The sequence below is a fragment of the Dipodomys ordii genome, unplaced genomic scaffold, assembly GCF_000151885.1.
Source record: "Dipodomys ordii isolate 6190 unplaced genomic scaffold, Dord_2.0 Scaffold46, whole genome shotgun sequence".
In the NCBI taxonomy this organism is placed as follows: domain Eukaryota; kingdom Metazoa; phylum Chordata; class Mammalia; order Rodentia; family Heteromyidae; genus Dipodomys; species Dipodomys ordii.
The window spans coordinates 4,806,117-4,827,516 of NW_012267262.1; the positions used below are offsets into that span (position 1 = coordinate 4,806,117).

Here is a 21,400-nt window from a genome sequence, read left to right on the forward strand (position 1 = left end):
TTGCTGGGTCATAGGGGAGCTCTATGTGTAGACTTATGAGGAACCTCCATACTGCTTTCCAAAGTGGTTGAACAAGTTCACACTCATAGCAACAATGCAGTAAGGTTCCCTTCTGTCCACATCCCCTCCAGCATCTGTTGTTATTAGAATTCTTGATTGTAGCTATTCTAACTGGGGTTGGGTAAAATCTCAATGTGGTTTTGATTTGTATTTCTTTTATGGCTAGAGAAGTTGAGCATTTCTTCATGTGTCTATTGGCCATTCTTATTTCCTCTTCAGAGAAGACTTTTTTTAAGTCTTTAGCCCACTTGTTGATAGGGTGGTTGTTTCTTTGAGGATTTGTTGTTGCTTAATATGATGACCTAAAGTTCCAGCCACTTTCCAACACATGACCTAATTTTATTATTTTTATGAATATCATAAATATACACCATATGTTCTTTATTCACTCATTTGATATATCCCTGGGCTGGTTTCCTACTTTGGCTGTTGTAATCCTACTGCTGTAATTTTGGGTGTGTTGCTCTTTCTCTTGTATGTTCATTGACATTCATTCAGGTATATGCCCAAAGATGGTATAGTGTTCTACTTCTAATATTTTGAGGAAACTGCACATTATTTGCATGGTGTCTGGAAGAAGACTATGGAAATTTATAAAGAGCTGATTTTCATAAACACCTCTTCCCCTCATGTTCGTGCTCACTAGCATATTTTATTGCTTGGTTGCTGAATGGCTGACATTCTGATTGGCTCCCATAAAATGGGATATCAGTATCAATTATGGGGAAAAATAAGGGACATGCAATTCATATTTTAATTTAATAATGTCACAAATGACAAATAAGTTCAATTTTGTGAACATCTATATGTAGAAAAGGATTACTACAGTTGCTTAAGTGATGGATTTGTTCTGAAGATTAAATGAATTTTTATTTATAATAACACCTTGTGTGTAATATATTGTCAATTCATATTATCTACCAATTTGATTAATTGTCACAATATTTAGCGATGAGATTACTGTATGGGGGAAAAAGAGTTACTTGAATTAACATTGAAATGAAATGAAGTTGTGTCTTTTCTTTTGTTTCTTGACATTGTCAGTGAGACTGAATAGACTCCTGGTACATTAATAACTTTCCTTTTCTTGTCTTTTCTTTTTTCTTCTTTTTTTCTTTTTTCTTTTTTTCCAGTCCTGGTAGGTCCTGGGGGTTTAATTCAGCACTTGGGTGTTTTGTTCTCAAGCTCAGCATTCTATAACTTGAGCCACACCTCTATTTCCAGTTTATTTGGAGATAAGAGTCTCACAGATTATATGTCCCTCCCCCATGATATAACCCCTGTTTTCACTGTATTCAATGTTGGTATAATTTGTGGAGGGGAAGGGAAAAAACAAATTGTTTAAATAGGGATACAGGTGGACCCATTGCGACAATGAGATATACAAGACTTTGTGTCGAAAAAACGAACTTTACAACTTTGCTGGGGTGAGGGGTGGGGGTGGTGGGGGTGGAGAGGGGAAGGGATGGTATGGGGAAACGAAGGAGGAGACAACCATGTTTGATAAGAAATGTACTCACTATCTTGCCCATGTAATTGTACCCCTCTGTATGGTATTTTCACAATAATAATTTAAAAACAACAACAACAACAAAAAAAAAACGAACTTCACAACTTTGGCGCGGGGGCGGGGGGAAGGGAGTTGGAAGGGATGGTATGGGGAAACAAAGGAGGAGACTACAATGCTTGATAAGAAATGTACTCATTATCTTGCCCATGTAATTGTAACCCCTCTGTACAGTATTTTCACAATAAAAATAATAATATGAATAAAAGAGTCTCACAGACTCTTTTGCCCCGAATTAATTCAAACCATGAATGTCAGATCTCTGAAGTAACTAGGGTTACAGTTGTGAACAAAGGCTCATGGCTTATTATTAATATTATTATTATGATCTGGTAAGTGCAAATCTCATAAGCAGTAGTCCTTCCAATTTCAATTAAATAAAAATAATTGAAGATTGATAGAGACATTTAGCAAATAAGTTGTGAAGATTGTAATAGAAGTCTCTTGTATATGGGACACCCTTACTCATTTCTAAAGTCTCTGATGAATGCAGTCATTTTATAATTTTTCAGAATGTCTCTAAAACTAAGTATCTCAATAATTGATATGTGGTATTTTTAATTCACTATTTATTACAGGTTCAAAGACTTATTTAAGTTTTTCTGTTCGCACATAAAAATATGATGAAGTCAGCCCTATATTTTACAGCTAAATGAGGTAAAGCTCAGAGAGTGAGCCAACTTCCTAAATGTTTGAATTTGAACTTAACCCCTCTTTACCCAAATACTGTATCTCAATGAAAGAAGCTGTCCATTAGTTGTATATATCATACTCTCCTATTATTAAGTAGCTGCCTCCCACACACATCCCATAGCAGAGATGAACAAAGGTATTTTATTAAAAGGTATCTAATTGATTTTATTTTTAAAATTTTGTGAAATCAATAAAAAATTATTTTTGAATTTTTTATTGTGAAAATACTGTACAGAGGGGTTACAGTTACATGAGCATGGTCATGAGTACATTTCCTATCCAGCATTGTTGCCTCCTCCTTTGGTCCTTGTTAGATTGTCACAATCTTTTCCCTGGACAAGCAAAAATGGTAAAGTTCCTCAATTAATAGCCTCCCTTTCTTTTTATTATTTAATTATTACTTGTTATCTTTAAATAGTTGTACAAAGGAGTTGCCATTTAACAAAGCAGTTTATGAGTACAATGTGTCTTGATCAATGCCACCCTTTCCAACCTTCTCACCCGTCTAACTCACCCCTTCCCTTTCTTTTCTTAATTTTGACAATGAATACTTGACTGTGTTCTCCCTTCCTTCTCTTCACTCGTTTCTACCTACTCCTCTCCCCTTTGCCTCATATTAGTTAATACCCATCTCCTGGTGCTTATTTTGTTAGGCTTTAGCTTTGTCTTTCCAAGAAATTTTATTATTTGTGTTATCCCTAGAGTTATAGCCACTTGCATACCATACAAAGTGTTTATTATAGGAATAGCCTCCCTTTTTTCTTTCTTTTTGTCGGTCATAGGGCCTCAACTCTGGGCCTGGCTCAAGGCAAATGATCTACCACTTGAGCCACAGTGCCACTTCTGGCTTTTTCTGCTTATGTGGTGCTGAGGAATTGAACCCAGGGCCTCACGCAGGCAAGGCAAGCACTCTACCACTGAGCCATCTTCCCAGACCCGGAATAGCCTCACTTTCTCAAGGGATTTCCTCTATTTCGATACACTCTAATGTTTTTGTATAGGAAAACCTTTCCAGACCATATCTGTCCTATTTACTTCATTTACTTGTCTTTCCTTGCCAAACCAGTTTTCAAACTTTTAGGCATCATTTTAGAAGCTTGCTTGCTTTTCTCCATCCTTCCCAAATCATCATTTCACAGTAGATCTCCTCTTTGATGACAACTTCAAAACTTCTAATGTTTATTATCTTCTTAAAAGTTCAAATGAATTTATTCTTTGGATTTGTTTACAGAATTTGTTTTTATTATATGAATATTTGTTATCTTTAAGTACGTATTCAAAGGAGTTGCCATTCAACAAAGTAGTTTATGGATGCAATACAACTTGATCAATGTTACCACTTTCAAAATTCTCACCCATCCCTCTAACTTTGTAGGACTATACATTCAATATTTGACTGCATTAAAAAGTTTTCTGTTTTGATTTTGTTTTAGCTCAATACTAGAGATTGAACTCACACCCTTGCACTTATACTCCTTATGCTATACCCCCAGTCTTTTGATTTTAGTTTTTAAGATTTTTTTTTTTTACTTGGTCATGGGCCTGGACACTGTCCCTCAGCTCTTCAGCTCAAGGATAGCTCACTACCACTTTGAGCCACTGTGACACGCCCAGTTTTCTGATGGTTTATTGGAGATAAGCGTTTCACTGACTTTCCTTCCGGGCTGGCTTTTAACCTCCATCCTCAGATTTCAGCCTCCTGAGTAGTTAGGATTACAGACATGAGCCACCAGTGCCTGGCTGTTTTTAAGATTTTTTTTTTTTTATGATAGAGATTCATGCTAACTTTGCTCTGGATTATGTCAGACCATGATCTTACTATCACTGCTTCCTAAGTAGCTAGGGTTACAGGCATGGGACACCAAACCTACCTTATATTTTTCTCTTTCATGTAACAAATTTCTATTTATTTCTCAAAGTATCTGATATAATTTATACTATTTTTTCCTAAAATGTTTTTTCCTGGCTTTGTGGTCCCTTTCTGTGTCTGCTTAATCACTGTGATCTCCCTCTACCAGCCCATAGGTAAAGATTACATGGGAAATTATGTTGTCTTCTCTCAATCTATGCCAAAACTCCCCTCACAAGCATATACGTACACATTACTTGCATACCCCTTCCTTGAATAAACACATTGGTTAGTCACTTAATCCTTCAGTTAGAATTTGTAGCAATTCTTTTTTGGTGGGGGTTCTGGTCGTGGGGCTGAACTCTGGGCCTGGGTGCTGTCCCTCAGCTCTTCAGCTCAAGGCTAGCGCTCTACCACTTGAGCAACAGCGCCACTTCCAGATTTTTTTCTTTTTGCTTATGTGGTGCTGTGGAATCGAACCCAGGGCCTCATGCATGCAAGGCAAGCGCAATTGATTTGCTTAGACATACTTTCAACAGGTATCTATTTCAATGACAATTAGCAAGACACCAGCTTCCTAGATTAAATGTGTCTAGACTAAATGTGTCTTTAAGTTTATCCATCAGTGTCAAAATCAGTGTCTCAGGGATATATCACACCCAATCATCTGTCTTACTACAAATATCAAAGAAAGTATGGCATTATTGTGGGAAATAACTTTTGTCCCAGAAATATCTGATTTTCTAATATCTATTAATTATATAGTGATTGTGTAATATGCCTTGTTGCCTCTTTTCTGTGTAGTTCTTCATGGAAAATCAAAATGCTTATAATTACCCTGGATTTTCATTTTTTTATATGAAAGGAAGCCTAACATATCTTAGCAGTGGTGGTTTCAGTCTGTAAGTTACTGAAAACTTGAGTGTTACTGATTTTGACTAAGGACAAGTAGAAACCTTTGGGGACTCTCATGCCTTTTCTTTCTGTGTTAGACAGGACTATGAAGAACTTGAAAAGCAGTTAAAAGAAGTATTTAAGGAGCGAAGCTCCATCCTGCGTCAGCTAACAAAGACATCAAGGGAACTTGATGGAATTAAAGTGAACCTTCAGGTAAGATAAAAACTTAATTTTCACAGAAGGATAGAATGAACATTCATTCACATGATCTCCCTCAGCAAATTAGTATGCATTTTAAATAGCTTTAATAGGTTTTTGGTCTTAAACAGGCTAGTTATTGATTATTATGTAAGCATTGAAATAAGAAGTGATTTGAAATCTAGTCAAAGGGCCTGTCTTTGCAAATACATAAAGGAGCAAAGTGGATGTGGTAAAGCTACCAATTCTTCATACTTCTGACAGCAAATTGAAGCTTGTGTTTTCATATTACAATATGATAAAAATAAATAGGCCAAGAGTTGAATGGATATAAGAATGACATTTAGCCAGGCGCCAGTGGCTCATGCCTGTAATCCTAGCTACACAGGAGGCTGAGATCTGAGGATCATGGTTCAGAGCCAGCCAGGGTAGGAAAGTCGGTGAGACTCTTATCTCCAATAAGCCACTAGAAATCCAGAAGTGGTGTTATGACTCAAGCAGTAGAGTGCTCGCTTTGAGCTAAAGAGCACAAGGACAGTGCCCAAGCCCAGAGTTCAAGCCCCAGGACAAAAAATAAAAAAAAAGAGGATTTTAAATCCTCTTAAATAGTTTCGAGGATTCCATAATAAATCATAAACTTCAATAGTGTGATACATAGCTGCCTTAGATAGAAGATATATTCATGTGGTGAAATCTCAGTGGAAAAGATCAAATCGAAATTTATTTCAGATTTGAAATGTTGCTGACACATCTTTTTTCATGGCTCACAAGTGTCAATTTATTATCAATTTTTATTATAGCTGATCAATAGGTTAAATGTTTCTGTTTTTTCCTTTACTTTTTATTGTCAAAGTGATGTATAGAGGGGTTACAGTTACATAAGTAAGGTAATAAGTACATTTCTTGTCAAACTTGTTACCCCTTCCCTCATTTTTCTCCTAATTTCCCTCCCCCAAAGTTGTACAGATCATTTCCAACATATTGTCTTGTGCATGTTGCTGTTGCATTGGTTCTCCCTTGTCCATTGGCTCACCATTCTTTTGCTCTCCATCTCTTCCCTAATTCAAATAAATGTTTTTTTTTAAATTTTTTTCTTAGAGTAACTACTTTAGTTTTAAGTCTCATTTTATGGGTGACAAAATAGACATACAGAATTGCTTAGAAAGTAATAATAATTTGGGACAGAGCTGGTATGTGAATCCAATGATCACTTCTGAAGTTGTGTGACACCTATAGAAATGGAAATAAGTGGAAAACAATCCTCCACAGCCCAGTAGCATTCAGTGAGTGACAGGTGGCAAACAGAGATTGTGGCTGTGCGTAGGCAAACAATGCCCAGGATTAGTGGAGGTACAAATTCTAAATTATATCTAAATGCATGAAATGTACCTTTTGAAGTGGAAATCCATCAGGTGAATATGACTGGAAAGTATATTCAAGCCATGTGTACACTCTCAGAAACATGAACACCTGGCCATTCATTAACACTGTAAACATACAGGGAAGTGCCCAGGAACAATTAATTTTCAAGATATTCCCAGGACACTCAGTCTCTATATCAATTGTCTAAGTGAAGAAATCAAATCCTAAGCTAGCAACTGCCTAGCAAAATATATAATTTCATAGAGTGACTGTGTTTTAAAAGGTAACAATTCCAATTTTAACATAAATGTTGTTTGAAAAATGTTTTTGTTTGTTTAGTGTGAGACATTTTTATGAGAGGTTTCACCTCTGTCTCATCAAATTTTCCTTAGTAGACTAAAAACTTCAAAGGATATATTCCACTCATCATAAAACAAGGGAGCAAAATGCTGAGATCAAAAGAAGTACGTAAACTCACACATACAGTGAATGGCAAGCCCAGATTTCATAATTATACTGAATGGTTATTGTCCATTTTATTTTTAAAATGGAAATTTAAAAATCAGAGCATTGAAAATTCAACTTCAACTTCCAAATCTTATTCATCCTTGTAACCATATCACCTAAATGAGATCACAACTAATAGTTTGCCTAATTAGATGGTATTATAACTTTTGATGTCATTAAGGAAACCAAGATTACTTTCAGATGATTAGAGTGGTTCCCCTGAACTTTGCTGAGGAAATGATAGCCAAGCATATTCCAGCTCTTACTGATCCTATCTGCATAGATTTATTCCTTCCATATCCTCACCTAGTTTTGTTCCTCCATGGTATACGTATGCCTTTTTAATGTGTATGTGTGCAAAAATATGTGTATCTCTGCATTTCTAAATAAACACAAACACATGTTGGTATATTTTGTGTGTATGCATACATGAGCATGCATGCATAAATAAATGTCCATGTGTGCACGTGTTTATGTGGATATTAGCACATATATTTGTGTGTGCACAGGTGTACATACCTATGTGAATGTGTGTGGGGAATAAATCTTCTGGGGAATGAACACTGAGCCTCTCACACATGCACCTCTGCTATGTATGCCTTGTCTCTGAGCTACACCTTCAATTTCATGACTATTGTTTTTTTTCATGCATTTAAAAAAATTGTCATAAAGGTGATGTACAGAGTGGTTACAGTTACATAACATTTCTTTAGTTCATCAGTCTCATTTTAATCTGGTGTCTTAAACATATCCATATTATAGAAGATTGTCATTAAATGAATAAATATTTCAGCACACCCTTTTCCCTAGTGTTTTTATGTATTTGACATCTCCATCGAGTTGGGACTGAAAGAAACTGAATGAGTAACTGAAGAAACTCTTTATATTTCCTCTATCTTTTGCAGTTGTAGAAGTCAAAGGGCTGAGTTCATAACCGGCCCCAGTTTATGTGACCATAATACACTCTTATCTGCAACTCTTATGAATGATGATCTTTTCCTCTATTTAAATTCCTCATCCATATTTCTTTGTATTTTATGTGAAGCTATTCTTTACAAACAAACAGAACACTGCTTGTTGGCAGCTTCCTGGTGAGAAACTCAGCCTGTCCTGTTGGGAACCACATCTCCATAATGATACATTTCATATTATATTTAAATTGTCTCTTTTAGTGTGAGAGTGAAATACCTGCGGAGGTGGGCACCATGCTGCAGTAATGAGACCTTTGCAGGAGTTATAACATGAATAAATAACTAAACATAACATTTACTGTTTTCTTTTCTTTTCCTTTTCTCCTATTGTTTTATCCTGTCACAGATTCTCGGCAAACAATATTACTACTTTGCCTTTTTAACCTTTACAAGATGTCAAGTGACAACTTACTCAATTAAATAATGTATTCCATATGGAAGAGAAAATTATTAAAGGTTTAATATGACAGATTATTTTACAGGGAAGGCTCATGGGTCTTTTCTACTTCAGTTGAATCTTGAAATAGCGAGAGTATGTAAACACTCTTTTCTTAATACCCAATCCATAGAAACCACTCAGAATTTTCCACAGCTCTATGTTTCCTGGTATCTTAATGCACTAATCATAAATAAGAAATAGACAAGACCTGACAGGCATGTGCCTTTTGACTGCTTTCATCTTTAATTGTGTTATTTCCTGACTTACACAAAGACGCTTTTTATTTCTGCTTGTATTTGTTGAAAGTAAGCTAGAGCTAGTTCAGCATGCCTGCAGAGAACACAGCAAAACTTCAAAGGAAATGGAAAAACTATATTTTATATTCACTTATAAAGACGCTTAGATAGTTGGAGAATATTTCTCCATCAAACCTCCAAAATCAAAACTCAACTTTGTCTCTGCCATTTACTTTGTAGAAGTATAACAGCATATGGCCAAATTCCCAGGATCCTGAGGAACACTAAGACCTTGCTGCCACATTTTTGATATGGGGCACAGATGTAGTCACTGTATTAGACAACTAATAGTAAAGTGAGCCACAATTTTTTTAACCTAAATAACACTTGCTTTTCTCTCTTCTTTTGTCAGTCTTTAAAAAATGATGAACAGTCTGCTAAAACTGATGTTCAGAAGCTTCTGGAATTAGGCCAGAAACAAAGGTAAGGCTGTCTTTTATTTTTATCTCAGATTTTCTTGCAATGATGTCAAATATTATCTTGGAAATTTATTAAAAAATCATTCATATTAAATGTGTGATCTTATTCATCTTTGTATTTACACTTGCATGTCTATGAGATCTACCTGGCAATCTTAATTAAAAGCAAATTCTTATACAGTAGATCTGGGTTGGGCTTTGAGAGCCCACATTTCTAACCAACTGTTTGGTTGATGATCTTTGTAAACACATTATAAATGGAGTTCTAAGGCCTGTAATACTTTGTTAATAAGTTGCAAGCCTCTCCCATGACAATATGACAGTCAGGCCACATACCATAGCTCTAATTAGAATTTATTGAAAAAGATCAAAATTGATCTTTGGTATAAGGAATGAAAAGTGGTAAAGAAATAGAAAATGCTATTAACAATACCATTTTAATAATAGAATGATGATGCATTATTAAATGAGTTCTTCTGTTTTTAATTGCACATAATTTTGCTATTTGTTTGTATGGACCTGGACGATATTGTGTTATGTGAAATAATTCAGGCACAAATATATATGCTTGATCTGACTTACATAAAGGAAGTAAAAATGGTAATTCATAGAAGTAAAATTGAATAGTTGTTACCAAGGCTCGAATGGTGAAGATGGGGAGAGAATGGAAAAATGTGGTCAAAACTTACAACCAGCTAGGGAAAAAGCCCATAAGATTTCACCTTTAATTAGACAGCAAAATGCTGACAGGAAGCATGGCTGAAGTAAAGTTCTAGCTGTAAACACTAGCACCAGTCAAGCTGAGTTCAAATTCCAATACTAAAAAAAACAATTAAAAATAAAGAAAAGATATTAGAGACATGGAAAAGTTATTATGATAGAACATTTCATATTTGGAAAGGAAAATAATCAAAAATTAGATGCAAAAGTGGTATTAAGTGAAGTAGCCATACCCAAAGAAACATAGGCTCCATGGTTTCCCTCATGTGTAATAACTAGAAGAGGTCTTCACTTGTTCTAGCAGAGGATCACCACAATAGTTCAATAGCTATGTACATATGACCATATAAAATGATGCTAATCAAAATGAACTCCAACATATGGAAACAAAACAAGATATAGAAACAAGTGTGTGCATGTGTGTATGTGTGTGTGTATGTACTGTTTGCATTTTTTTCTTTTCTTTTCTCCCCATGATTTATCTCCTATTGTCATTGTTTTTTTATTCCAATACCCTTAGTTTTGTCTATAAGAGAGAAGGGAAGGGGAATCACAGAAATCGTGAGACAAAGAAGAAAGATGAACCACTGTAACAGTGATACTCACAAGACACTGTATTTCCAATACAGTGTCTTACAATGGGATGAAGAGAGCCAGTGGGGTGGGGGAGGAAGGGAGGGAAAGTGGTAGAAAATGAGGAAGCAGGTAACACTGTTCAACAAGAAATGTACTCATTTTCTTACTTACATAACTGTAACCTATCTACACATAACCTTTCAAATAAAATTAAACTTAAGAGAACTTGAAAAATTTAAAAACCCCACAAAAACCTTGCTGCAACAAGAAGGGGGTTGTAGCACTTGAATGACACAGTGCAGATTGAAGAATGTAAGAAGATACACCTCTGCAGCAATGAACAATAGAATAGTCATTGTAGGTAAATTCCATGGGAAATTATACCATGGAATATATATTTTCTGTCAGCCTTGTTCAGGAGGGGATGACAGATGCATGCAAAGAGAAGACCCTTACTCCAGAAGCAAGGACAGTTTTCAGCCAGGATCATTATATGAAGATTAGAATGGGGTTAGAATTTTATTTTTCAGTAAATTCAGCCTTTCTTCATTAAAGGAGAGAACCAGTTTGTGTCTAATACTATTAGGGAAAAGCCAACTGTGTCAGTTTGCTGATATTTTCTGTAATTATTGATGTCTGTTCTCATGGCATGAAAAAGTACCCAGAAAACCAGGACAATGCTTATTTGCTTTATTGAGAATATTGAAGTCATCACACCATCTACATGTTTAGCATCACAAAGGACTAAACCTTTTAATGGAAGGAATAAACATAAATCATTTTGATCCTGAAATGTAAAAGCTGAATCCCAAATTCTGAAAGTAGTTTAATGCAAATATAATTTTGTGCACATAAAATCAGAATAAACATTTCAATAAATTCTAAAGAAATGCAAGTTTTCAAAAGGGTTAATGATATTTTTGTATAATAGGTATTTGCTAATTACTTAAGAATAGATATAGATCCAGATGCATGTGGCTTTCACCTCTAGTCCTAACTAGTCAGGATGCTGAGATCTGAGGCAGGCAGGTGAACACCAGCCCACCAAGAAAGTCTTAGAGATTCTTATCTCCAATTAACTGCAAAAGCCAGATATGCCTGAGGCCAAAGTCATAGATAGCCTAAAGCAAAAATGCTCAAGGACATAGCCCAGGCCTGACTTCAAGTTCCAGATCTAACACAAGATAGAAGCAACAAAAACAAAAACAAAAAAGAAATGTTTTTTTTAAAAAGGAAACCATGATTATATGACTTTGACTGGGATCAGTATGTTACTAGAGAAAAAGTAAACAATAATTTACAAAGATGATTGATATCTTAATATCAAATAGTAATTATTGTGAAATTTTAGCTATCTTCTATAAGGACAAAGATGTACAATATGCTGTGGCTCTCTTGTAGATCTATATTAGCTCTCAAGTGTTACATTTTCCTCACATCCTTTGTCCTCAGGTCCTTGACATCTGGACTTTATAGTTTGCTCCCAATGGGCCATCCTTCTCTATGCGATGCTAAATAAGCTGAGTTGGCAACCAAAACAAAACTGCCTCAAATTGGGTATCACTTTTGAACCGTGTGAAAACTTTGAGAGGTTTTTGAAAGCCATGACTAGATTTTAAATAACTTGGTGTATATGAGTTGGCCATAGACAGCTATGTGGAGAGAAACATCAGAGTGTACTTCTGTCAAGACTGAGAGAAAAGTGCGTGCATGACACACACTGTCAGATAGGTAGGTAGGTAGGTAGGTAGGTAGGTAGGTAGGTAGGTAGGCAGATATATAATCAGAGAGAAAACATGAATTGTCTACATTTTTAGGATTATTTAGTATTTGAGATAGTATTCATAAAAGAGTCACAACATGATAGAGTCACAACATGATAGAGCTACTAGTGTAGCTTGATGTGAATCTTATAAAGATGCTGTGAACATTATAAATCAAATATATACACTAACGCATACATACACATATACATATAGATACACAATGTAAATCTTAGAGTTTAATATATTTAATATATTATACATACTACTATATATCATATTCATTCATATTATATTATATAATGACCCAAATGTACTTTTTGAAAAGTATTGAAATTAATAGTGTAATCTGAGTTTTGAGTGTTCATATAGGAAGACAGTCTGATTAATGAAATTACAATGAGTCTATAAAGAAAGGTATAATTTAACAACCACTTTAAGTAAAACACATTATTCAAGCACATATGAGTCATTGAAGGGCCAACATGAGACTATAATTGTATTAACATTTTTGTGACTGCATTTTGCTTTACTAAATAAAGTCCAACTTGATTCAGATAAGCATTTAAATACTTAAATTCTTGAATGTTAAGATAAAGAAGATAAAGAAATTCCTAGAGTTCAAAATCGAGGAGCAACTTTAAGACCTCATAGATGTAAAAACTGCTGTGTTTTTATGTACATGATGGTCAAAGTTTGAATATAGAATGCTGGTGATTTGGTTGCAATAGTCTAACATTTGTTCTATAACTTTTCTGAACATTGTGCCATTATTTTTTCCCTTTGTGATCTAAAATGGACTGCAAGATCACAGCATATTTTTATCACTATGCCCAGTTTATGGATGAAGAAACTGAGTATGAAGGAGTTTGTTCTTTGCTCAAGTTATCAGAGCTAGTACTTTTTCAATTAATTAATAATTTTAAACTAGTTTAGGTCAGTAAAACTAGAAAAAGTTCCTGTTTCATTCTTGGTGCATTCTTCCCTAAGAAGAATGCAAATGTGTGAATATATTTCTATTTAAAACTAGGAGGCAGTTTTTGTATGCTAATGAGCTTGAGACATATTGTCTATGTATACAAGGTCATGTGTTTCCTAGAGAATGCCCCTTTAATGAGGAAACTATTGTTAGAAATGCTTCTTTTCCTTTTAAATTGTTTATAAAGTTCTCAGGCATTGTAAAGGGTGTCTAAAGCACCACAGTATAGAATTAATCAGTTAGGAGCACCAGAAGAAAACATTATTTTGTTCTATCAGCAACACTATGCTGACTTCTTCTAACCAGCATGTTCACTCACATTCTGGCATGCTGTAGTGAAATTAGCTTTTAAACTTGAATTAATGTATTGATTTGACTTAACACATTATGTAGCTCACAAATGACCCACACAGTGGAGTTCTGATAAAACACGATAGCAAGGCAAGTTCCTTTAGTACAACTGGATTTTAATATTTTCATGTGAAAGAGAGCCCATATCCTTTTTGTGTACGTTTAGCTCTATAAAATTCGAGTAACCTGTTTCCTAAATGTAGGTAGCGAGCCAAACTTCCTCTTATAATGTATACAGGAAATAACTGTATCTTCATTTTTCTGTCTGTTTTATACTAGAGAAGAAATGAAGTCTCTCCAGGAAGCACTACAAAGTCAACTTAAAGAAACATCAGAGAAAGCTGAGAAACACCAAGCTACTGTAAGTGCATTGTGTTCTTTATGCAATTATTTTGGAGCTGGAAAATCTTTTTTCAATCAATATGGAAAATTGCTCCTATGTAAAGTAAAAATGAAAGCAGAATAAAAAAGTATCAGTTATGACAATACTGATTTGGTTATTACATATCCCGAGCAAATATTAATGTCACATTTAATCCTCAGGAGTCATCTAGTTTTCAATAAATGGTTCACCAATAGGCAGAGGACATAAAGGATGCTGCCTCTCTAAGCATCTTGGCTTTTTGGATATTGTAATAAAATTGCACTGAAATTAAATTGAACTCTGCTGTTCTCTAAGCTACACTCATAACTACTGAATAGTAATATTTTAAGGGCAGGGTTATGCCATCTTTACTATTCAATAATTTATATTGACAATATCAATAATACACCCCTACAAAGGTGAAGGTTGAGCTACTCTGCAGATCTTTTTCAAAACAATGTTTCCTTTCCTGTCCTTTTTCAGCTCCTTCAATAAGTATTCACCAAAAGCAGAAACTAAAGCTTCTGAGGAAATTCTATCCATAGATTTCTGCTCTATTTTTCAGGTCCACCTTTGGCCCAGGTTCAGGGATTGGCCCTTATATATCTGTTTCTAGAACAGGAATCTGATTTAAAGCCTATTTGGTTCCTAAAAGAAGTGATGTTTCACAAAGGCCAACAGATCTTGAGAATGCTACTATTGATAATTAAATGAGCCCAGACAGAATCAATAGATCTTTTTAAAAATATGAAATGTTCAAAATATTTGTTCATATATATATGAATATATATGACATCTTATATGCATGTATAGAATGTGTTTATTTTCTATTTTATTTCCATCAAGTAGCATGTTTTCGAAGACAAATTTCTTACTACTGAAATTATTTCCTACAAATTTTGGTATATAATCATGCAGAAAACTGATTTTTCCTCCAATATTAAAAGTTTAAGCTAATTTAGCATTGTATAACTACATATTTCTTTACTTTTATCAATCACTAATTGAATATTTTCTGTTTGAAATACTATAAATATAAATGAATTTAGGGTTAAAATAAAGAATAGCTAAATTATAATTTCTCACTCTCTCTAAAGAAAAATATTTTACTTTGATTCCACAAGTATTTTGTTCAATTTCACATTAAGGACAGGTAATTCCTAAGCTGCCTCTGAGTACACTTTGGATTTTTATTCCTTTTCCATAAAGATTAAAAAACACAATTCTGTTAAAAATATATTATAGATGCTATGAGTGATAGTGGTACTTTTGCTTATTAAAACTTAAAAAAGAAAGATTATGCATATTTGAATAAATTATAAATCAGCAAATATTTCTTGATCTAATTCTGTTTATTCAAGCATTGCAAGAGACATGAGCGTTTGTTTTTATCCCTAAGCTAGTAATGGAGGGGAATATCTTTCAGCACTGTGTTCCTCATGGGAAACCCTAGAACACAGCAAAGAAAAATAAACTTTCAAGTCTAACAAAACAATTAAGAATATTAATGACCAGTGGATGCTTTTAGCTATTCTTATTTTGGGGGGCTTAATTTATGCTAAGTAACATAAAAATAAGTGAAAGCGAGACCCAACCTTAAAGTTTTTATTACCATTAAGAACAAAATGCCCCTGTTCTTCTATTCTTTATTTGTCTATAAATAAATACTATTTTCTGTCTAGGAGAATTATTTCATAACTAGCTGCTACGAATATTTAAACTAAGGTTGCTAAAATCTGCTGGGATTCTAAACCAGTATTCTCAAAATATTTTTACATATTCTGAATATAGTGTAGGTAATAAATATTAAGTGCTGCATTCACAAGTTTTTGTGTCTGTATTTAACATTTAAAGAATTATATATCTATATGCACCAATATACAAGCAGGATATGGAGAAAATATTGTATCCATGACAGAGTAAGCTATTAATAAAATTAATGCTTCAAGTAGTTCATAGCTTAAAGACAAATCTGTAATCTAAAATTTCTAGGTTTAATAAATGATTAGGTGGAAATGGGCAAAACTATCTTATATGGGAGGCATGTAGATATTTAATTTCAAATGACATTTAATACTTTCATGTTCATCAACAAATACCAACTCTCTACACAATGAGGTAATGAGTGTATAGAATATTTGTCAGAAACCTGTGATGTCAAGCTTTCTTTGTGAAGTAATATGGTTAATACTATAGACACAATAATTCTTCTCAGGCATTTCATGGCTTTTCACCATCAAAATTGGTTGGTGTTTTTGATAGCATATTAAGGTAAGATATGTCCTTATGGTTCAGCAAGGTGTGGGCATTAATAGGGTCTGTAAGGCTTTCAGTGAACCTTTAGCAAAGTCCTTAGGAAGGTCCAGGCACCTGTGGCTCATGTCTGTGATCCTAGCTGTTCAGGATGTTGAGTTTCTTATTGTCCATAAACTACTCAGAAAAATCCTGTGGCTCAAGTGGCAGAGTGCTAGTCCTTTTTTTTTTTTTTTCCATTGTGAAAATACCGTACAGAGGGGTTGCAATTACATGGGCAAGATAACGAGTACATTTCTTATCAAGCATTGTTACCTCCTCCTTTGTTTCTCCTTCCCATGAGTGCTAGCCTTGAGCAAAAAGATACTCATGGACAGAGCCCAGGCCCTGAGTTCAAGCCTCAGGACCAGCAAAAAAAAAAAAAAAAATCCAGAACAACCAGGTATTTCTGCACCTCCACTCACCCATCAACACAAACAAACATGTGCATACACACACACACACACACACACACACACAGTTGGAATAATAATTATGGAAACAGAAAGATTACACAATGAAGGGGGAAAAGTGTTAAGATTTATTTGGATTAGTATCTAAATTGCTCCTATTTTGGGGGAAAAAACATGTTTTTTTCTCAAGCTTGGCCATCTGCTAAACTTATCTGAGAACATTTTAGGAACAGGTATTACTATACTACACCTTAGAATCTATTTTAGTCCTAAGCCTTGAATTTCAGGACCTAAGTACTGTCCCTGAGGTTTTATGCTCAAGACTAGTTCTACCAGTTTGGTCACAACTCCACTTCTATCTTTTTATTTTTTCCTTTGTTGTTGTTGCTTTTTTTAAATGCATTTTTGTTGTAGAAATACTGTATAGTGGGGTTACAGTTACATGAGCAAGGTAATGAGTACATTTCCTATCAAGCATTGTTGCCTCTCCTTTGTTTTTCCCCTACCATCCCTTCTCTCTCACCTCCACTCCCCACCAGCCCCCACCTAAATTGTAAAGTTTATTTCAACCTATATCCCTATCTAAGCATTTTCCCTTCCCCTCTCCAAATTAGAGAAGATGCAGGGCACTGTATTTTTCTTTCTTGCTATTGTTTCTAACGTATTTATAATGTACCATGTGATTTTTGTTTGTTTGTTTTTTTGTATGTTCTTCCCCTACGGTTTTTTTTTTTTTTTTGGTCCTTAATTGCAGATAATAGTCTCAAGGACTTTTCTTCCCAGGCTGGCCTTGAGTAGTGAATCTCAGATCTCAGACTCCTGAGTAGCTAGAACTATATAATAAAAAATATAAAAGACATAGAAATAAGCTTAGAATGTATTTACATAATATTCTATTTATTTTCAGATTAATTTTTTAAAGACTGAAGTGGAAAGGAAAAGCAAAATGATCCGAGACCTCCAGAATGAGGTAAGATTTGTACCTCAGGAGATACGGAGAATACACACAATTGAACACACAAAATTTCAATAAGATTGGAGTATTTATCACAGGCTAACATGACATCCAATTACAGACTAATGGAGAGGAAATGAAAGGCTGAGAATTGCAAACACACACACACACACACACACACACACAATAACATTATAATACTAAAGTTCTTCCTTTTTTTTTCCTCCTGTAGTTATATTCTTCTTGGGCATATATCCTCAAAGATCCTGACAAGGAAAACTAGCTGTAATTGTCCGCATGCTGTCAAGATGCAATCTAGACTGTAAAATGTATTTAGGGCATAATCAAGCCATAACTGCTTTCATGGTAACCATAAACATGGAAGGAAACTCTTATATAAAATGTGCTTTCTCAGGGCCTCCTATTTACTCAGTGGACACTCTTTATCTCTGAACAAATCCTCCAGCCCCATTTTTAACTCATTATTTTTGAGATAAAGATTTACTTGTTTTTGAAGGCTTGGTCCTGGGCTCTTGATATACCTGTTTTATGCATCTCATCATTGATGAGATGATAGAGTGGACATGGTATCAACTTCCACCTGCTCACAAGGATTCTCACAGATTTTATTGCCTGGGCTGGCCTGGAACTGGGACCTCTGAATCTCACCCTCCACACAATTTGAGATGACAGGTAGTTGCCACCCTGAATGGGTTAAGTATGGGCTGACACACTTTTCTGTCTACATGGTATCCAACTTCCATCTGCTCACAAGGATTCCCACAGATTTTATTGCCTGGGCTGGTCTGGAACTGGGACCTCTGAATCTCATGCTCCACACAATTTAAGATGACAGGTAGTTGCCACCCTGCATGGGTTGAGTATGGGCTAACACACTTTTCTGTCTAGACTGGCCTCGAACTGTGATCCTCCCATTCTCAGTGTCCCACATAACTAAGATTACAGGCAGGAGCCACATATTCCTGACTGTAATGATAGTATTTCCTATTTCCACCTTTTTCATCTGTATTGGATGCAATTAGTTAAACCAACACTATTTTATACTCAAAATCTCTGTGATTAGTCCCATTCTTTCACCTGCTTCTTTTGCTCCTGAATCTCAGGACTCATTCGAATTCTGATCTACTTATCTGCCTCTTCAATCGCCAGCTATAAAGCTACTTAATCTTTTCATTTAGTGTTTTATTGTCATTTAAAGAAGTTGGTGGAAGAAAAACATTGCCAAAAATGAAGTCGCTGGTCTATATGCAGATTTTAAGTATTTACAAAAATCCATTGATTGGTACATGGGGATAGGAAGATTAGTAAATCATGTACTTTTAGAGGAATTATAGGAATGATTGTTTTTGGTTATGGCAAAATATATCCCTTGGTCAGAAAGTATTACTAGACTATATAGAGACCTCATGTAATCACTAGGAGAAACAGGAATGTAGCTTGGATGCTAGCTCTTAGCAGTAAAAGTCTATTAGCACATTTCTGGCTTTATCTCAAGGACAGATGATCTCTGCCAGAATCTAGAAGCTAGCAACCTACAAGTCCTCTCCACACCTGCAGCATCCTCTACCACATACCACTACACCCAAAACATAGCTTGTCTTCTTATCTAACATGTTTCTGTATCTATATATCTATATATAGCAAGGTTCATGCCTACTTAGCTGAGAGAAAGTCATTTTCTATCCTATACCTGCAATGATTTTTTTTTAATTTATTTCTGTGATTTGTTTCTGTGATCTTTGTCTCTCTACAGTTTTTTTAATGGAAGTATGGATTTCAAGAATACTTTCCTAATGTAGAAACAAAAATTTTTGTCAATAAAATACTACAGCACATGGCTAGCAGTTTAAGTTTCCAATAGGTGATCACTGAAGAAGAATGTGGAACAGTCCGAGACCAATCCAGAATTCAGTATTTTCTGTTATAACACCACATGTGGACATGGAATCTTACCCATCTTTATGTGGTGATCTTAGCTGTTTGTCTTGTATGTTTCCTCAACTAGATGCAGACTCTTGAATAAAAACCTTACTTTTCATATATGTCATAATCCACTGATTTCACACAATAGTCCATAGCTAGGAGTTTGTGAAAATACATTAGCACCACATTTAAATCTGTTCTTAACCAAATGCATTCATTGAATTAAAGATATCTGAATACTACTTCCAGATTTGGAGATCAAATTTGATTTACTAATTTATTGTTTCTCTGATAAGGTTGTTTAGAAACACAATAATATATTATCCCTGGTATTAAGATTTATCTGACAATTGTAAAGTGATAGCAGTAACACAGTGTATAATCTGTATATCTGTATGTGTGTATGTGTATGTTTATTTGCATATGTGTAGTTTCCCAGGAAAGAAAGGATAAGGTCTAGATTCTTTGAAGGAGTTTGAGACTGATACAAAAACAAAATATGAGTCAGTAATCACTGAAATGGAGGAAATGGATGTGTGTGTGTGAGTGTGTGTGTGTGTGTGTGTGTGTGTGTGCCAGTATGGAGACATTAACTTGGGGGCCTAGCCACTGTCTCTAAGCATTTTCTTTTGGTACAAGACTAACGTTCTACTACTTAAACCACAACCAGCTTTTGAGTAGTAAATTATATATAAGGCTCTCATGAATTTTCCTTCCTGGGCTGACTTTGGTCTACTATACTCAGATCTCTTTCCTGAGTATCTAGGATTATAGGTGTGAACCCCCAGTGCCTGGCTCAAAACTCCAGTACATTTTAAGAAGAATGAGTATTTTGGTTCAATTCTTTGTAACTGTAAATCTCTTTAAGGTGAATTATTCCATCTTCTTGTCTCAGACACACTGAAAAGTGAAAAGGATGGGCAGTTTCGTAATGTGATAGAGTGCTTCAGGTCATCATTTTGACAATGGATTCTCATGCCTGCTTGCAGATGGATAGGCCTAAGAATTTGTGTCAAATATGTGCTAAGCCCAGAGCATGCTCAATATATTTTAAAAATGATTTCATCACAACATTTCCATTTGGTTCCTTGTGATTTTTCTCTCTTAAGAAGTGATGCCTAGGAACTTTTTTTTTAATTGTGAAAATACCATGCAGAGGGGTTACAATTACATGGGCAAGGTAATGAGTACATTTCTTATCAAGCATTGTTGCCTCCTCCTTTGTTTCCCCTTCCCATCCCTTCCCATCTCCCACTCTCCCTCCCTACCCGAATCCCTCTCCTTTCCCCCCCTCTCCCCCCTCCCTCCCCACCCTGCACCAAAGCTGTAAAGTTCTATACAGCTTATCATTCTGATTCATTATTACACCTAAAATACTTATTGTTACCAGTCCATATGAGCTTCTAAGGCTATTTTTTAAATACCAAAGACACAGTGGCATAATATGTAAGAAAGTTACTCTCCTATACTCCTGTATGGTGGAGGCCCGAAACCACCATCAATAAGGCAGCTCTCTCCTCTACTAGCTGAAAAACAATCCTCTTTACTTCTTCCTGTCTCTCTACTATGGCATTCATTGGTTTTCAGTGGCATCCTCTGATCTCTGTTTCTGTCATCATATGGTTCCACTCCTTCTTTTTTTCCTGATCTTTTTTTTTTTATTGTGAAAATACTGTACAGAGGAGTTACAATTACATGGGCAAGATTATGAGTACATTTCTTATCAAGCATTGTAGCCTCCTCCTTTGTTTTTTTTTTTTTTTTTTGGTCCTTAATTGCAGATAA

At 35.0% G+C, this 21,400-nt stretch overlaps 1 protein-coding gene across 1 annotated transcript in view; it reads left to right on the plus strand.

Annotated features, from left to right (window-relative positions):
* The window catches only part of Luzp2 (leucine zipper protein 2), a 354,582-nt gene that overhangs the window by 141,307 nt on the left and 191,875 nt on the right, over positions 1-21,400 (plus strand). Inside the window, exons 2-5 of the mRNA XM_013019604.1 lie at positions 5,162-5,279; positions 9,192-9,262; positions 13,927-14,008; positions 17,624-17,686. Of these exons, the coding sequence (XP_012875058.1) occupies positions 5,162-5,279; positions 9,192-9,262; positions 13,927-14,008; positions 17,624-17,686 (334 nt within the window). The remainder of the gene's footprint in view (positions 1-5,161; positions 5,280-9,191; positions 9,263-13,926; positions 14,009-17,623; positions 17,687-21,400) is intronic.